This window comes from Giraffa tippelskirchi, chromosome 11 (genome assembly GCF_054371585.1).
Source record: "Giraffa tippelskirchi isolate mGirTip1 chromosome 11, T2T-mGirTip1v1.2.pri, whole genome shotgun sequence".
Taxonomy (NCBI): Eukaryota; Metazoa; Chordata; class Mammalia; order Artiodactyla; family Giraffidae; genus Giraffa; species Giraffa tippelskirchi.
The window spans coordinates 112,442,767-112,461,370 of NC_137285.1; the positions used below are offsets into that span (position 1 = coordinate 112,442,767).

The 18,604-nt window shown below is 35.2% G+C and overlaps 2 protein-coding genes across 4 annotated transcripts in view; one reads left to right on the forward strand and one right to left on the reverse strand.

Moving 5' to 3' along the window:
• Positions 1–16,745, forward strand: part of CYP2R1 (cytochrome P450 family 2 subfamily R member 1) — a 90,193-nt gene extending 73,448 nt beyond the window's left edge. Inside the window, exon 6 of the mRNA XM_081545045.1 lies at positions 15,983–16,745. Coding sequence (XP_081401171.1) covers positions 15,983–16,076 — 94 coding nt within the window. The 3' untranslated portion in view covers positions 16,077–16,745. The remainder of the gene's footprint in view (positions 1–15,982) is intronic.
• PDE3B (phosphodiesterase 3B) overlaps positions 1–18,604 on the reverse strand; it is a 164,430-nt gene that overhangs the window by 28,948 nt on the left and 116,878 nt on the right. For all 3 annotated transcript variants that reach the window (XM_081545044.1, XM_081545043.1, XM_081545042.1), the window contains exons 5-9: positions 14,808–14,914; positions 7,659–7,860; positions 6,996–7,072; positions 1,662–1,813; positions 447–584 (exon numbers count right to left, since the gene is read on the reverse strand). In XM_081545044.1, coding sequence (XP_081401170.1) covers positions 447–584; positions 1,662–1,813; positions 6,996–7,072; positions 7,659–7,860; positions 14,808–14,914 — 676 coding nt within the window. The remainder of the gene's footprint in view (positions 1–446; positions 585–1,661; positions 1,814–6,995; positions 7,073–7,658; positions 7,861–14,807; positions 14,915–18,604) is intronic.

The window sequence follows — 18,604 nt, forward strand, 5'->3', positions numbered from 1 at the left end:
GTTGGTGATGGACAGGGTGGCCTGGCATGCTGCAGTCCCTGGGGTTGCAAAGAGTCGGACACGACTGAGCGACTGAACTGAACTGAAGTTTCAGTCCAAAGAACTAGATCACCTTTCATGTCCTTTTAAATCTTAAGATTCAATAAAAAGTGAACCTTTATTACTTCTTTAGTATAAATTAAACCCCATTATTATGGACAAATAAACAACTTTTCATATATACATAAATTATAAGTACCTTATAATAATAGATTGTGCTTACATATATATATGGCTTTACATATATAGGTTTCTCTTTTCAAATTTTCTACTGAAAACTTTTTTTGTGAAAAAAATAATTCAATGAACAATGTTGAACTTATATGTAAACCAATATTATAATGTTTAGAGTTTGCTTTTTATAAAGATTCAAGGAAAAATTAAAGCAGTAGAGATATGAAACAAACCTGACTGAGAATCCTTCCTGATTTCTCTCCCATCTTATCTACAAGTTCAAAAATTTGAAAATTCCAGTTACTCATATTTTCTATTAATGAGTCATAATCTTCTATTAAAATCAGATCCTGTGATGCTTCTTGTTCAATCTGTATATGTAGGGGGAAAAAAACCAAACCAACTTAACCTTACCTTTTGCAAATATTGTTATATCCACAGCTAAATGAGAACACTTAAAAATGAATAAAAAATGGTCAATATTATTTTCTAAAGCGGTTATTCTCAAATATAAACTGTACTTCCTTAATTCTCTTTGTAGAATGTTATCTCCAGACAAATATAAACATGTCTTATAGGCATCAAAACACTTACTGATCATTATACTACTTTTATAAATAAAAATAAATTTAAAAATAAATAAATAAAAATAAAAATATTTTATTTCCAAAAGACTACACAAATCTAAAATTCATTATTTTCATTTTGGAAGTTAAAGAGATCACAGGATAACATAACAGAAACTTAGATACTTATACTGCCATTTGTTACTAGAATAACTTCTCAAAAGAAATGGATGGATTTTTTTCCCCTAAAAAGCTTGAATTTTGAAAAAAAAAATCCTTTGATTATAGTAGATTATTTTCATTGTTTTTAATGACTGCACATACTTTATTGTCTCAGTTTAACATATATGATGAAAATATCAGAATAGAAAATAATATATTGACTATAAAACTAAAGAAATGTGTTCATTTAAAAATGAATGCACTCAGTTCTAGGTTGATGAGTTTTAAAATAATTTTTTTAAATTCAAAGTTTTCCTTTTTTTTTAATTTTTATTTTATATTGGAATATAGTTAATTTTCACTGTTGTGTTAGTTTCAGATGTATGGCAAAGTAATTCGGTTATACATACACATATATCTATTCTTTTTCAGATTCTTTCCTCATATAGGTTATTATAGAATATTGAGTTGAGTTCCCTGTGCTTTGTTGTTGTGCTTTGTTGTTTATCTATTTTATATATAGTAGTCTGTATATGTTAATCCCAAATCCCTCATTTATTTAAAGAAATTTTTCTTTCAGGTGTCACAGCGACTTTTCAGTAAAAACTGTAAGAAAATTATTGTATTAAAAACCTTGTTCTGGGCAAAAAATAATAAACTTAGTACTAACTAATAATATATTTCACCTTAACATAATCATATTGAAAGTTTATCTTTTACATTTGGTTGCTCTTCATTCTGTGCTGCTTCTTTTAGGTGATTATCACCTTCCCAAAGTAATTTTCTGCAGTCTTTGTTCTCTGTTTCCACTTCTTGTTGAGCTTCGGTAAGGTTGAATGATGCTTTTGAGAAAATGGTATTGTCTTTGTCACCTTTCAAAACATATATAAAGTAATAAGAATAAAACTTGTCCTATATGAACAACTTTATAAGAAAAGTTTGTAAAAAATATTCGGATAAATTGAACCATAGTGGCATTCAATCTAAACTGACACAATTAAGTTGTATCTTGCTGGACCATTTGGCGTAGGTACCTTGCGCTCAGGCAACATTTCACCTGATATAGCTACTCATGGATCAAAGAGATGAGTGAATATTCACTGTAAAAATGAGAAACTGAATGTCAGTCCCTCTCAATAGGAATTTTTTTAAAACCAATTTCATGTAAACAGTTTCTAATACTTGAAATTATTTGAGTTTCGGATATGAGAATTCTAAACTCATAATTATGGATGAGATTAAGGCACATCTAAAAATTAAAACAATGTCATGAATTATTTCTCTACTAATGTCATTAATAATGTTCTTTTCCCCACATTGCATGGAAATGGGATGCAGCATTGGTGGCTAATAGCATTCATTCATATACAAAAAAATATTCATACTCATTCTATTTGTAATAGACTAAACAGGAAACTTTCCCCAAACCCATCAACAGTAAAATAAATACACTGTAGTGTATTCACACAATTGAACACTGCAGAGCAAAAAGAATAAACTCCAACCACATGCATCGATAGAGTTTTTAAAAATACAATGTCAAATGAAGGGAGACAGACACACAGGTATACTCTGTGATTCTCTTTATGAAAAGTTACAAAACATTTCAAAATTGATACCCATGAATACTGAAAGACAGGATAAACATTATCTTTGGGGGAGCAATTCCTGGAAGCAGCATGGGAGGAATTTCTGAGGTGCTGGTAATATTTTATTGATCTGGGTGCTGATTAGATATGTATATTAGATGTATGAAAATTTATCAAGCCACAAACTTCAGATTTATTTATTTTTCAATAAATAAATTTCAGATTTATTTTATTTTATGTAGGGATTTTTTTAAATAAAAGGTTTTTTTAAGTGTTTGTAAGAGCACTCATTTGAGTTGACTTTCAGAAAAACTAGGCATATTTATTCATTCATTTTTATTGAAGTACAGTTGACTTACAAAGTGTGTTAATTTCTGCTGTAAAGCACAGTGATTGTTATTCATATATATATTGTTTATTTTCTTAATCTTTTAAATTAAAAATAATTTTTTTGGCCCAGCAGCACGCAGGATTTTAGTTCCTCCAAAAGGGACCGAATCTGCAGCCCCTGCAGTGGAAATACAGTGTCCTTAAACACTGGACTGCCTGGGAAGTTCTACATTCTTTTATAGTCCTCTTTTCCATTTTGATTTACCATAAGATACTGAATATAGTTCTCTGTGCTATACAGTAGGACCTTGTTGTTTACCCATTCTATATAGAATACTTTGCACATCTGCTAATCCCTACCTCCCACTTCATCTCTACCCCAATCCCCTCTCTCTTGGCAACCAAAAGTCTATTCTCTATGCATGACAATCTAGTTTTAGAACATTAGCATCACCTCAAAAGGGGCTTCCCAGGTGGGACTAGGTGGTTAAAGAACCCTCCTGCCAATGCAGGAGATATAAGAGATGCGGGTTCGGGAAGATCCCTTGGAGGAGGGCATGGCAACCTACTCTAGTATTCTTGCCTGGAGAATCCCATGGACAGAGAAGCCTGGTGGGCTACAGTCAGTCCATGGGGTCACAAAGAGTTGGACCCCACGGACTAAAGTGACTTCAAAAAATATCCTCATGCCTATTTACAGTTAACCCTTATTCCCAGGCAACTGCTATTCTAATTACTGTCACTATAAATTTGCATTTTCTAAAATTTCATATAAATAGAATCAGTGTATTATCTTTTAAGTTTGGTTTTATTCACTTAAAATAATGTTTTAAAATTTATAGCAGCATATAGCAGCATATATCAGAAGTTTGTTATTTTTTTGTTAATTAGAGTCCTACAATATTTATTCAGTTACAAGTTGATGAACATTGGATCATTTCCCGTTTAGCACTATCGTGAATAAAGATGTCATAAGCAGACACAATCCTGTCTTTGAATGCTCTTATTTTTTCTCTTGAGTAAATTCTTATCCTTGTTAGTGCTGGGTAATATGGTAAGTTTATATCTTATTTTATTTTTTTTGGCTGCACCACACAGCATGCAGGATCTTAGTTTCCCAATCAGGGATCAAACCTGTGAACCACTGGACCACCAGGGAAGTCTCTATGTCTAACTTTTAAAGAAACTGTCAAAATGTTTTCTGAAGAGGGTTTAACATTTTATATTTCCATCAGCAATGCATACGATTCCAATTTCTCTGCATTTTTGCCAACACTTGGTATTGCCTATCTTTTTGATTATGCCTATTCTAGTTTACTGGTATCTCAGTATAATATTAATTTGCATTTCCCTAATGACGTTAATCATTTTTTCATGTATTTACTACCCACTCTCTATATCCTTCATATCCTTCACCAAGTCTTTCAACAGAAAATATAAAATCTTTTGCCTGTGTTTTAATTGAGTTGTTACTATTGAGCTGTAAAAGTTATATATCACAGATATAAGACCTTTATCAGATGTATAACTGCAAATTTTTCTCCCAATCTGTGGTTTGTCTTTCATTTTGTTATTGGTGTCTTTTGAAGTGGAAATAAGTTTTGAAATCAGGTAGTATCAGTCCTCCAAATTTGTTGTTTTTCCAAATTGTTTTGACTTTTAGGTCATTTGTATTTCCATGTAAATTTTAACATCAACTTGTCGTCTTCTACTTAAAAAAAAGCCTAGTGGAATTTGATCACAATTGGGATGAATTTATAGATCAATTTGGAAGAACAGCCCTGTTGACAGTACTGTTTTTTCCAACCTGTTTGCTATTGCAATGTCTCTCAATTTATTTAGACTTTGATTTTTCTCAACAATCTTTTATAGTTTTCAGTTTATAAATTGATTTTTTGTTAAATTCATTTTAACTTTATTCTTTTTGATACTATTGTAAGTAGAATTTTTTTGTGTGTGTAATTTTATTTATTTATTTTTGGCTGCATTGGTTCTTCGTTGCTAAGCACCTCTGGTTTTGGAGGGTGGCAGCTACTCTCTAGTTGCAGTGCACGAGCTTCTCATTGAAGTGGCTTCTCTTGCTTCAGTAGCTGTGGCACATGGGCTTAGCTTCCCTGCAGCATGTAGAATGCTCCTGGACCAGGCATTGAACCTGTGTACCTGTCACTGGCCAGGGAATTCCCGTGGTGTAGTGGTAAAGAATCTGGCTGGAATGCAGGAGACCCAGGTTTGATCTCTGGGTTGGGAGGATCCCCTGGAGGAGAAAATGGCAACCCACTCCAGTATTCTTGCCTGGAAAATTCCCTGGATAGAGGAGCCCATAGGGCTACAGTCCATGGGGTTGCAAAGAGTTGGACACAACTGAGCACGCATACACACACACCCTCACTGGCAGGTGGAGACACACCCACACCCTCACTGGCAGGTGGATTCTTGACCACTGGACCAATAGGGAAATCCTAGAAAGGTTTTCTTAATTTCAGTTTATGGGGGTTCATTTCTGGTATATAGAAGAAATACAGTTGATTTTGTACACTGATTTTGTCTCTTGTGACTGTGTGTGTGTGTGTTCTTTGGAATTTTTTAACAAATGATCTGTGAATAAGAAGAGTTTTATTTATTTCCATTCAGGATTTCCTAATCTTTTTATCTTTCTAGAAATTTTCCTAGCTAGAACCTCCAGTACTATATTGAATAGAAGTGTTTAAAGCAAAAATCTTTCTTTTATTCTTGATCCTAGTGGGAAAGCATCAATCTTTTTCGAGTAAGGATGATGTTAAATTTGTGTTTCTTTCAAAGATGCCCTTAATCAGGTTGAAGAACTTTCCTAATACTACTGGTTCAAGTGTTTTCATCATGAAAGAGTGCTGGATTTTGTCAAATGATTTTGTGCATCTATTTAATTATCACGTGATTTTACCCCCCCTCTTTTTGGGGTGTATTACATTAATTAATTTTCAAATGCTATACCACCCTTGCATTCCTGGTATAAATACCAATGTCATGAATATGACATATTATATGTTGCAAGATTCAGTGTGCTAGTATTTTGTTAAGGATATTGGCAATGTTGGTCTCTAGCTGTCTTTTCTTGTGATGCTTTTGTCTGGTTATGGTATCAGAATAATACTGGCTTTATTTATAGAATGAGTTGGGAAGTTTGCCCTCCTATTTTTTGGAAGTATGTGAAGGATGGTCTCCTTTGTTGTTGTTTTTTAATCTTTTAAAATGTAAACCCCCAAAACCATTAAATTGTACACTACAAAAGGGTGAATTTTAAAGTATGTGAAGAGACTGATATTCACCTGTGACCCCTGAAAGGGCCTATCTATTTCTGGTTTACCTTTATTCTTAAGATGCAGTACTGCAGAGTTTACCAAGTTAATCCTATCATGGCAAACTTGCAACTCTAATCTTTATCTCCCTAGTCCTAAGGAGCTGTCCCATGAAGCTACCAAAAGGGACTGCTTGTTCTATCAGTACTGGCCCCTCTGGAAGCAGCAAACACCTTTTGGTAGCCCCAAACTCTAGACTCACTTCCTTAGACTCTATCCTCCTCCAGGTCTTATACTGGATATTCTGAGGAGACTATTAGTTCTTCAGTGGCTTCAAGCAGATTGTTGTTGTTGCTAATATTAATAGTTTGTAACTTTTCTAGCTACCTTCAGGAGGTATGTCGCTCTGAGTTACTAGTTAACTATTACTGGATGCTTGAGTCATCAGTGTTTTAAAATTATAAAACAACTATAATTTTATCACCAACAATATTCCTTTTGTGAGGGTACGTTTCAGAATGATATAACTGACTAAATTTTAAAACAACTTCTTTGTGTAATTATTAAAATATATGCAAACCCTTCTGAGCTTACATAATGCAATTTAAATTTCAATGTTAATATAATTTCACTATTTATGAAGCCTAACTGTAACATAAGACTATGTTAATTTATACAGCACATTTTTACCTTTCAAAATACTTTCACCATCTATTATTTATAATTTGCTAATAACTCCTCTGTAAAGTAGATAAAACATTGAAATCTTTGTTTTAAAGATGGATATCTTAACTCATTTATTCATTTTAAAAAGCAATGTTAAGTTCATTCTTAAAGACACATGACTTTTGCAGTCTCACCTGACTTTTCCCTGTGGCAGTCTGTACCAGACTCTGGTTCAGATGCTGAATCATATTTCAGTATTTGATGTCCACAGCTTGTAAAATAAAACAGGTAAATATGTATATAGGACAAATGAAACAATTTTTGTTCTTATGTAAATACAGTCAGAAAATCTTTTTTTTTAACTGTAAGATCCCAACTGCAAAATACCCTAATATTCCAATCTCTCTGTAAACTTAATAGGTTTTATCCTAGAAAACATCTTTGTCCCTGTGAAGGAAATAATATATTTTGAAAGTAACCCTGTGATCGGAGGTAAACGCTTACTATCGTAAAAGCAGAAATGAAAATGAACACCAAATGAACAGGGTACTATAAGTACTAAATTAGTACATAAAATTATTAGTACTAAAATAATTTTCATACATTTACTGATATCTTATGATGAATAAAATACCATTATATTTCCCTTTAGATGGAGATCATTTAGCTGGGAAATGAATAATAGCAGGGAAATGAACAATAGCAGTGAAATGAAAAAAAATTGTTTAGAATAAAAACTACTAGATGAAGAAAAGGATACAGTATTAATCATCTAGTTATAATATAGAACTAGAAAACTAGGAGTACTTTATTAAGATAACCTATATTTTGAAACCATAAACATCTGGGAAACTTACCTGTTACATAAATTGCTATCAGAATTTCTATATTGCTGATAAAAGTCTGGTGAATTGGGTGCATTGCTCAGAGACTTGGGTAAAATGACAGTTGGTTTGGTAAGAAATTCAGCGGTATCAGGAAATTCTATAGGTGATCGGTTAGTTGGAGAGCCAGCAGACATTGGTCCATGACTGGGAGAATTTAGGCTTGGTAAACCACCTAAAAAATTGAAAAAGAAGAAAGAGATATTATGTATGCATGTATCTGTTTATTGTCTATGTTTGGGTACTTATAAAGAGCATTCTCCTTCTTTAAAGAAAGCAAAGTATTTACAATTAAATGATAAACTAGATTTCTACATGGAGTTATCATCAAGACATTCTACAAATTCAGGCAGAATATAGACTATATTTGTTATCATCAATGACTGTGGAATAAACACCCTGTGGCAGGATGACACACAGGAAATACTAAGCGCACGAGGAAAATGTACATAATAATGATAATAACGTGTGTACACAATAATGTGTGGCACAGATTTTCCTAATCCATATTGATCTTTATCTTTCACATTTTGTGTCCCTACCAGACTGATTATCCATTTTTACCATCCTTATTGTATTTTTTCAATACAATAAAATTCATTTTTATTTCAGAAACAGAGTTCTTAGTAGCATTGAGCAAGTTGAGCATGATAAAATTATGAGCATATGGTAAAATTATATGAACACAACAGCAGATCCCTTAAAAACAATCTACATCTTTCCAGCTCATTCATTCATTCAACAAGTATTTGAGAGCCTATTATATGCTGGAAAATGTGCTGGGTTTCACAACAGAGAAAAAGATGCCATCCCTACAATGTTCAACAAACCTAAAAAAGGCTAGTGGAAAATCAAACAAGTGCTAAGTGAGTGTTAAAAATAAGGGGAAAAAAGTGCTTCGGAAATACATCCCTAATCCTGTTGATTTATTCAAGAGCCTTTGCTAGGTGCCTTGAACTAAGGGTGTTATCTGGAGAGGTGTAGGTAGATTTAAAACTTAACTTCAAAAAAAAAGATTCAAGTAAAGTGAGAATCAGAGAGGAAAGCAAATAACAGTTATTAAAGTATCATGGTATTTTCAGACATAGTTACAGATGTGTGTGATGGTTAATTTTGTGTGTCAACTTGGCTGGGCTATCATGCCCAGTTGTTTGGTTAAATTCTAGTCTAGACGTTGCTGTGAAGGTATTTTTCAGAGGTGATTAACATCTAAATCACTAGACTGAATAAAGCAGATTACCCTTTGCAATGTGAGCTGGACTCATTCAATTTGTTGAAGGCCTTAAGAGAAAAACTGAGCCCCTCCAGAGAGGAAGGAATTTTGCTTCCAGATTGCCTTCAGAGTCAAGACTGTGATACTGACTCCTGCTACAATTTCCAAGTTGGCAGCCTGCCCTAATAGTTTTGGACCTGGCAATCTGGCAAGCCAGTCCCCATCAATCAATCAATCACTCTCCCCCTCTCCAATATATATATATATGTATGTATAGGTATATACACATGCACAAACATCTTATTAGTTCTGTTTTTCTGGAAAACCCTGACAAATACAATGTGTGTTCTTTTATTTAACCTTCATAATAACCCTGTGAATTAAACAGTATTTTCATTTTACATATGCAGGGCTGCCACTGCTGCTCTATCAAACTGACCTGTTTAGAGGCTCCTATAATTTCACATAATGTTAGGGCTGAAAAAAGATTTTTATAAATAATCTGGTCAAACACTTTAATGTTTCAGAAGAAGAAACTGAGGACTAGAGAGGGGAACTATCTTGCCTGTCAAAATAATGTTATTAATTGCAGACTAAAGTTCCAATTTTCAGCATTCTTTTCTCTAATTATACTAGTGAGTGTCCAAAACTCTGACAAACAGACTGAGAAGAATAAAGGATAAACTAATTTAGGTAGAAATTTGATATAACATAGAAAAGTTTTTGAGGATAGGACAAAATGGTAATGAAAAACCTTAGCAACCCTTAAGAAATACTTTCTACAATACAGATTCACCATTTTTATTCTAGACCTTTTAAACTGTGAAATATAACATACAGAAAAGTTGTAACAGAAATGCTCACCACTCAGGCTAAAATATAAAACATGGCCAGAGATCAGAAACCCATGTCCAGTATCTAATTCTCAGCCCTTTCATTAAAGGAAAGCATTACTTTGACATTATGGTACTGTTTTTCTTGCCTTTCTTTATATTTGTACTACATATATATATCTCTTTAACAATTTAGATTAGTTTTGCCCTTTCTTTGAACTTTGTAAATGGAATCAGACGGTATAAATGCTTTTATGCCTTGCTTACTTTACTTTAAAAGATATTTCACATGTTCATTCATTTTGAATGACATATAAAATTGTATGTATGAATATAGCACAATTTTATTTCTCTATTCAAGTACTGAACTGCCAAAGTGTCTTCCAAAGTAACTGTAGCATTTTACTTTCCCATCAGTGATGTATGAGTGTTCCTACTTCTGAGCATTTTTCCAATTCTTGTTATACTGCCTTGAGAATTATAGACACCATAGTGGGTGTGAAGTCATGGTTCACTGTGGTTTTGATTTGCATTTCCCTAATGACTAATAATGCTGAGTATCTTTTCATGTGGGTAATGGCCACTGGTATAACTCCTCTGGAGAAACATCTATTCAAATCTTTCACCAATTTTTTTAGTGAGATCATTTGTGTTTTTATTACTGAGTTGTAAGACAAGACGTCTTCTGTAAGACTCTGGCCACCTGATGCGAAGAACTGACTCACTGGAAAAGACCCTGATGCTGAGAAAGATCAAAGGAGGGAGGAGAAGGGGAGGACAGAGGATAAGATGGTTGGATGGCATCACTGACTCAATGGACATGAGTTTGAGCAAGCTCTGAGAGTTGGTGATGGACAGGGAAGCCTGGCATGCTGCAGCCCATGGGGTTGCAAAGAGTTGGACATGCCTGAGTGACTGAACTGAAGACATCTTCGTATATTCTGAATACAAGTTCACTGTCAAATTATAATTTGCAAATATTTTCTTCCATCTTAGGGACTGTCTTCTCACTTTCTTTAGGTGTCTTTTGAAGTGCAAATGTTTTTAATTTTAATGAATTCCTATCATCAATTTTTTTCATTCATGCACTGTACTTTTGGTGTCATATCTAAGAATATCCAAAGTCACAAAGATTTTCTCTTATGTTTTCTTATACAAGTTTTATGGTTTCTTACTTACATTTGAGTTTATGAGCATTTTAGGTTAATTTTTGAGTATGATGACAGGTATGGTTCAAATTCACTCTTTTTCATGTGCATATCTATCCAGGTGTTCCAGCATCATTTATTAAAAACACTGTTCCCTCCCCATTGGATTACCGTGGCACCCTGGCTGAGAATCAGTTGACCATGTAACAGTTTATTTTTGGACTCTCGATCCTATTCCACTGAGTTGGAATATCCTTACGCCGGTGTCACTGTCAATCAGTGTCTTGGTAACCACAGCTTGGTAGCAAGTTTAAATTTACAAGTGTAAATCTCTCGATTTTTTTTTTTTCCTTTTTTACTAAAGATTGTTTTGGCTACGCTGGGTCCCTTGAATCTGACATGAATTTTAGGATCAGCTTGTCAAATTTCTGCAAAGAAGCCAGCACAGATTTTGTTAAGGATTGTACTAAGTTTAGAACAATTTGAGGACTATTGCCCTCTTAACAACACCAAGTCTTCTGATCCATGAATATGGGATATCTTTCCATTTATTTGGGTTTTCCTGGAATTCCCTGACAGGACTCCACACTTCCACTGCTGGGTGCACAGGTTCAGTCTCTGGATGAGGAACTAAGATCCCACATGCCGTGCAGTACCAAACAACAAAATCATATTTGAGTCTTCTTTAATTTCAACGTTTTATAGTTTTCAGTGTACAAGTCTTGCACTATTTTGCTAAATTTATCCCAAAGCATTTTATTCTTTTTGATGCTAACTTTAAGTGGAATTCTTAATTTCAGTTGTGCACTGTTCATTGCTAGTATATAGAAATGTAACTAATTTTTGCATACAGATTTTGTATCCTGCCACACTGATTAATTTGTCTATTTGTTGTAATAGGTTTTAAGGAATTTCTTAGGATTTATAAATATATGATGATGTTGTCTGCAAATAGTTTTACATCTTCCTTTTATTTGTTTTTACCTAAACTACTCAGGGTAGAACTTCTAACCCAATATTGAGTAGAAGTGGTAATTATTTTATAATTATTTAAATTATTTTATAATTTTATATAATTTCTAGTTCTTTATATTCTTTCTTTGGTGAGATATTGTTGTCATACTCTTCTTTAGATATGGTTCCCTGAAGTTCTTTAAAGATATAGTGGTAGCAAATTTAAAGCCATTGCTAAATCCAAAGTCCAAGCTCACTCAGGGAAATTCTGTTGGCTGTTTTTCATTGTCTACATGGGAAAAAATTCTTGTTTCTTTGCATGCTTCATAAATTTTTTTTTATTGAAAACTGGACATTTTAGATACTATACTGTAACAATTCTAGTACCAGATCTCTCCCACCCTCAAGGTTTATGTTGCTTATTTTGTGTTTGTTCATTTTATTTCTGACTATTCATTGAGTGATCTCCTGGACTCATAATGTAGATTTTTTTTTCACTGAGGTGTGTAGCCACTGAGTGCTTAGATGCCCTTTCCCCCCTTTCCTCTTTGATTTAAGAAGTCAACCGTGGGTCAGTATGATTTAGATGAAACAGAAAATTTCTTTAAATGTCTTGCCTATGTGTCGTCATCTGTTGATGGGACTATGTTTGAAAAGTTACAACTTCAAATTTCCAGGCAGTTTACAAGACAGCTTTAGCTTTTACTTCCTGCTTGTGCAGCACCTCAAGGTCAGCTACAGATGGAGCAACCAGGGCCTTCTCCTTTCACAAATCTTTCCTGAGCATGTGCATAGCCCTGCACGTGTGCTCAGCCTAGTAGACCTTCAGGCACATGCCAGAGCTTTCCACTTTCCTGTGGTCATCTAGTGTCCAGGACTTCCTTTAAAATTTCCAATCAGTTCTTGTTTGCCTCAGTTGAAATCACAGCTTTACCCACTCACAATGTTGCTGGCAGAGGGTGTGGGTGTTTTTTGTTGCTGTTATTTTTTTGGAGAGCTGAGCTCTCAGTCAAATGAATTATCCACAACACCCTGGAAACAAAGATGTTTTCCAGTGAGTTTGGACAAAACATTTACTGTACTCTCAGGTTGTTGCTTTTAATGCAGTTTTTAAAGAGGTCAGACTCTAATGACTGCAAAGCTAGTGGCTTTTAGCTGTAGTACCACTGAGCTGGGGAGAGAGGACTTGGGAACTGCCTTCAATTAAACTGTCATAGAACCCAGTGCCTCACCAAGGTTCAGTAGTTAGTTTCTCTTGTACAGATGATTTCTAGTGTGTTCTCCGGCTTTTGTTAACTTCCAAAATTCTGAAACGGTTTAGTTTTTTGCTCCTATTTTTGTCCCTGGTAAAGAATCTGTCTGCAATGCAGGAGACCCAGGTTTGATCCCTGGGTTGGGAAGATCCCCTGGAGGAAGGCATGGCAACCCACTCCAGTATTCGGGCCTGGAGAATTCCATGGACAGAAGAGCCTGGTGGGCTACAGTCCATGGGGTAGCAAAGAGTTGGACACGACTGAGCAACTAACACTTTATTTGACTGTCACACTGGATATTACAATGTACATCTTTGAGGTATTAGTTTCTTTTAAAATAGAACTTTTTAGTACTTTTCAATCACTGATAGTACATCCAACGTACTCCCTTCTCCACCCTTTATGCCACTGTTTCCATATACTTCTGTATACATTATGCAAACCGGAGGGAGTCATTGTTTTAATGATCAATATTCTCTCATGCACCACATATTTAGGCTTACCAGTGCTTTTCATTCATTCCAGCAGATCCATGCTTCAATCTGGATCACTTTCCTCCTACCTAACTTTCTTTGCTAAATCTCAGTAGTGCGCATCTACAAGCTATACATTTTACCTTTTTTTTGGTATTAAAAAAAACTGTTATTTCACCTTAAATTTTAAAGGATATCTTCACTTGATAAAGAATTTCAGGCTGGCAATTTTTGTTTTTGCAATACTTTAAATATGCCATTTCACCATCTTTGGTGACTATAGTTAATAATACTGTATTGTGCATTTGAAAGTTAAGAGAACAGATCTTGAAAGTTCTCATCACAAGAAAAAAACTTGTAACTATGGTGACAGATGTTAACTAGACCCATTATGGTGATCATTTTATAGTATATACAAACATCAAATCATTTTGTTGTACACCTAAAACTAACAATATGTCAATTAACAGCCCCCCCTCCGCCTACCCCCAGGCAAAGATTCTATTAAGGGTGGCTTATTAGGATATGGAGAAGGAAATGGCAACCCACTCGTGTTCTTGCCTGGAGAATCCCAGGGACGGGGGAGCCTGGTGGGCTGCCGTCTATGGGGTCGCACAGAGTCGGACACGACTGAAGCGACTTAGCAGCAGCAGCATTAGGATATAGGATACAATCAGGATTTTTCCTACTCGCATATTACGATTTTTTTTTCTCCCTCTACAATCACCATGCTACAAAAGAATGCCCTTTACTGAGGGTTTTCCTTTGTTCTTTGTCTACAACTATTCAGGTTAAATAGCTCTATATTTTATCCCTGAATCCTCAGTGCCTAACAAAGTTCCTGATACATAGTGTATGTTCAAAAATTAACAACTGAATGAGCAAATTGTCAACTAATAGCCAACTCAAACTGCTTAGTTTTATGTTAACTTAGAACACATGAAATGGTATTCAAAATTAGCTATGAATGTTGTTGTTCTTCAGTCGTTAGGTCGTGTCCAACTCTTTGTGATTCCATGAACTGCAGCACACCAGGCTTTGCTGTCCCTTTCACTATCTCCCAGAGTTTGCTCAAGCTCATGTCCATTGAGTCAGTGATGCGATCCAACCATCTCATCTATGAATAGGTAATGAAAACCCTATTCTCAGCTAAGAATAGTTTCTAGTCATATCTGAGAAAATGAAAAGTTTGCTCTACCATATAGTTTGAGACCTCCCATATTTAAGTCACAAAGAATAATTTCTTACCAGCTCTTCTTAGACCTATATGGTGAGTTAACGATACAGATGACGACCTTTGCTTCGGGACTGTCAGTAGATTTGAACTAAAAGGCCCATTTAGATAGCATCCTTGACTAAAAGGGAAAGATAACAGGTTAAGATTTTTAAAAACATGAAAAATTCATTTTTTCCTTATGGTCTTCAATTCATTAGCAAATATCTGCTTATAGATCTAGTTTAGGCACTTATGTAGTACCCAAGGAGTAAAGCAGGCATCAGCAAACTTTTTCTGTAAAGAACCAAGTAGTACATACTTTGGACTTTGCAGGCCATAAGGTCTCTGCAATTACTCAATTCTGCCACTGCAGTATAAAAACAGCCATAACCAATGATAAACAAATGAGTATAATCATGTTTTTCAATATAATTTTATTGACAAAAAAACAGGTAATGGCCTCATTAGATCCACAGGCTGTAATCTGCTAAGCCCTGGCAAGAGACAGGTTATCAGTATCACTGGAGGGCTCCTTGTAACACAGACTGCTACTCCCACCACCAAGATTTCTGATTCAGTAGGTTTGGGGGAAGGTCACAGATTGGCGTGTCTGACAAGTGCTTAGGAGATCCAGGGACCTCACTGACAATTACTGACCTAAAACATACAGTTTTTCACTGTCTTCCGCTCCCCTTCTTCACAGATAATTGATTACCCATTAACACAGTCATATCCTGTAACTGAAATATTTATTGTAGGTTTTAGGGTTCTTATGAAGAAATTAAATATAGGTGAGCAATCACAGTATACCAATTGATATATAAAATGCATTTTAAGATTATATATTTTAAAGCCCTTGGCCGAGGGCCATACATTAGTACTTCCTTTCTTAGATAGTCACCAGCTGGTTTTCTTCTGTTTGTTAGTCAACCCTGATGTGGGCACTTTGCCATAGGATTAAGAACAAATCTCAAGTCTTTATTTTTCACTTAATGTTTTGTTATTATAAGCTGAGTTCTCAGTAAGCTTCCCCCTCCCTCCAACTCCATCCTTTGTGTACTCCCATACCCCCTTACTCAAGGAAGATCTATTTTTCTGTGACCTTAGAGGTTTTTGTCCATGTCTCTTTATAGTATATATCTATACCATATTACAGTTTCAGTGTTCACAGATTCTTATGCCTCACTAACTTATGAATTCCTTTCAGGGGCCATAAGATACACCTCTTCATTCAATTGCGGATACAGCACAGTCAGTGCCTCGTAAAGGTGTTCAGGAGACATTACTGCATGAATGAATGATCCTGCTGTCTCTGGGCTGCTATTCTCACTCTTCAAGAGAACAGATCTTTTCTCTCTCCAGTTCTGAGTGAATGGACTCTTTCGCTCACTCCTGCTTTGAGGCTTCCTTTGGGCCTTTTTCTCGAAATCTAGTTCGTCTTATAATCTTATGAGAGAAAAAAATTCTAGATAACAAACAGAAGACATGTAAAAACAGTTGGCAACCAGTTTATCAACAGAAAAATTTTCTATAAAAATAATGGCACTGTTTTGAATATTATGTATCATCCATTATTTTAGGTAATTTGCACACTTCATCTCTTTTAGTCATCTGAACAACTCTGTTATTAGATAAGAAAACTGAGGCTTTGAGAGGCTTGGTATTGTGTTAAGCTAAAATTCACAGTGGCAGAGATAAAATTCAACTTCAAATTTCTCTGACTCTTAAATTTTTCTGACTCTGAAGTGTATGCTCTTTGCACAAGACAATTCTGATGGTATCTTTGTGTGTTTCTCCATCTGTAAAATTAGAGGTTTAGAATAAAGAACTTCTAAGATAACATCTAGCCTCTAGATTCTGTAATTTTTTTGCTCAAGCTAATAGTAATAATAATTTGTTGGCAATGTTTAAAAAAGAGACAATATGTACATAATAACACTCAATAAACTCATCTCCCTACCAGTGTGCAATCATTCTTTGTATCTGAATATTCATTGCCTTCAAAAGGAGTGGGAGAGCTGGGGAAAGAAGAGTAGCAATGCCACCCAGGGCAATATTCAAATAGAACAATATCTGTGTACTCTACCAACACCTACTTCCTTATTAATATTCAAAACAAAGACAGGTTTTTCTCCTTCAGAGAAGAGCCCTGAAGCACACTCCCTAGTTTTCTACCTGAAAGGGGGCGGCGGGGGGCGGTGGAGGGGGACCTGCAGGGAGTGGTGTCTTCTAGTAATTAAAATGGTTAGTTGTTTAGAATTGAGAAGTATAGGTCAAATTACAGGTTTCAGCTCAGTTCCAGAATCATCCCATTAATTCTTTGCCTAGAACCAGATAAATATTTACCGTAATGAGATTATATAAAACAATACTGAAGAAAATAGAGGGCAAGATAGGCTCAGAGTCCCAGTGATTATTAATAGTTGGCAGGAAGATGATTAAAGTCAGAATTGCATCGCAAGAGATGTCAAATTTTATGGTCATAGAGTTAAGCCATATGTTAACAGCTGATTTCTAAGACAATCAATGAAAATTACCTTGACAAGGTTTATATCACTTCATGTATGATTATTATTTTCTAAGTAGCTGTAAAAACTTGTTGGCTGTACAATGTCCAGATTTTGCAGAATCATTATCTTAAGAACTGAGTTGGATGACACCAGTTAGCTGTCTTGAATCTCTGCAGTTCAAATAGGGCCCAGGCTTTGGTATAATTCGCTAATAAATTATGAGACACATAATTGAGAAGCTGGTTCCCAAGTACATTATTTAGGGGACATACTATTGCCAGGCAACGTTATTAGGTTTAATTAAAGAGCACTTACCGCGATGAATGATGAATCAGAATAGGTTAAAGGCAAGCCTCTTTGGTGTGGGAGTACCTACAGCTGATAGCCCTCAAAGTTTTGGTACGGATTTGCCTGTGTTTCCCCAGGGAAAATCTGTTCAAAGGAAACGAGCTGTGAGCTCTGAATTTGTACCGTCTGTCCACAGGGAGGGTCTCGGTCCCAGCAGTCCGTGGACAGCAGTTCAGCCAAGCTTTCAACTCTAGATACTAATGCTGTGCCTGGATAATTCAACTGTCAGCTAACCCCCCAAAACATTAATTCAACCCGTCCTGGAATTTCCTGACCACCAAAACTTCATCCTAGGTCTGAAACCGAAGCAGAAAGCAGTATCCAGTGTCATGTGGATAGCATACTCCTGCAGGATATTTGTTAAGCAGCTGTTTATCTTCAAAGACCTGCTTTAATGTAATCCCAAACTCTTGATGGTAGTCCAGCAGGTCTCAGAAGGGTCGTAATGTCTAAAACAGGTAGGAAATGAAAATTTCCATGAAAGAGCAAAGAAAAGGTGTTAAGGAGATTCAGAGGCGAAACAGATTACTTTTCCTTAGAGAACAAAGGATGGGGTGTCAGAGTGTTATTCTTTAGCCGTGACATCTGAGTCCAGTCTTTAAGGACGTACAGAAGTAAGGGTGAGAGGTCTATTCTAGGTAGAGGGGCACACATGTGCACAAACAGAATATCAAACAATTTAACTTGACTGGAGTTTCGGATAAATGAAAGTTATACTGGAGAGGTATTCTGGTGTTAAAAAGTAATGGCCTTCTTCACATCTCAAGTCCTCTAAGAGATGAACAGTGGTAAGAAGAGTAGGTAACATAGCGGCTGTTCAACCAGAACTACCTCTTCTTACGTTTTTCCTAGTATATCTATCACAAAGTTTATAATACTTCATTTTTTTTCTCCAGGCAAAGCATTAAAAAAGCAAAATTAAGTCCTGTATTACACTTTACACAAATAAGGCAGATAAAAAGTATAATTCA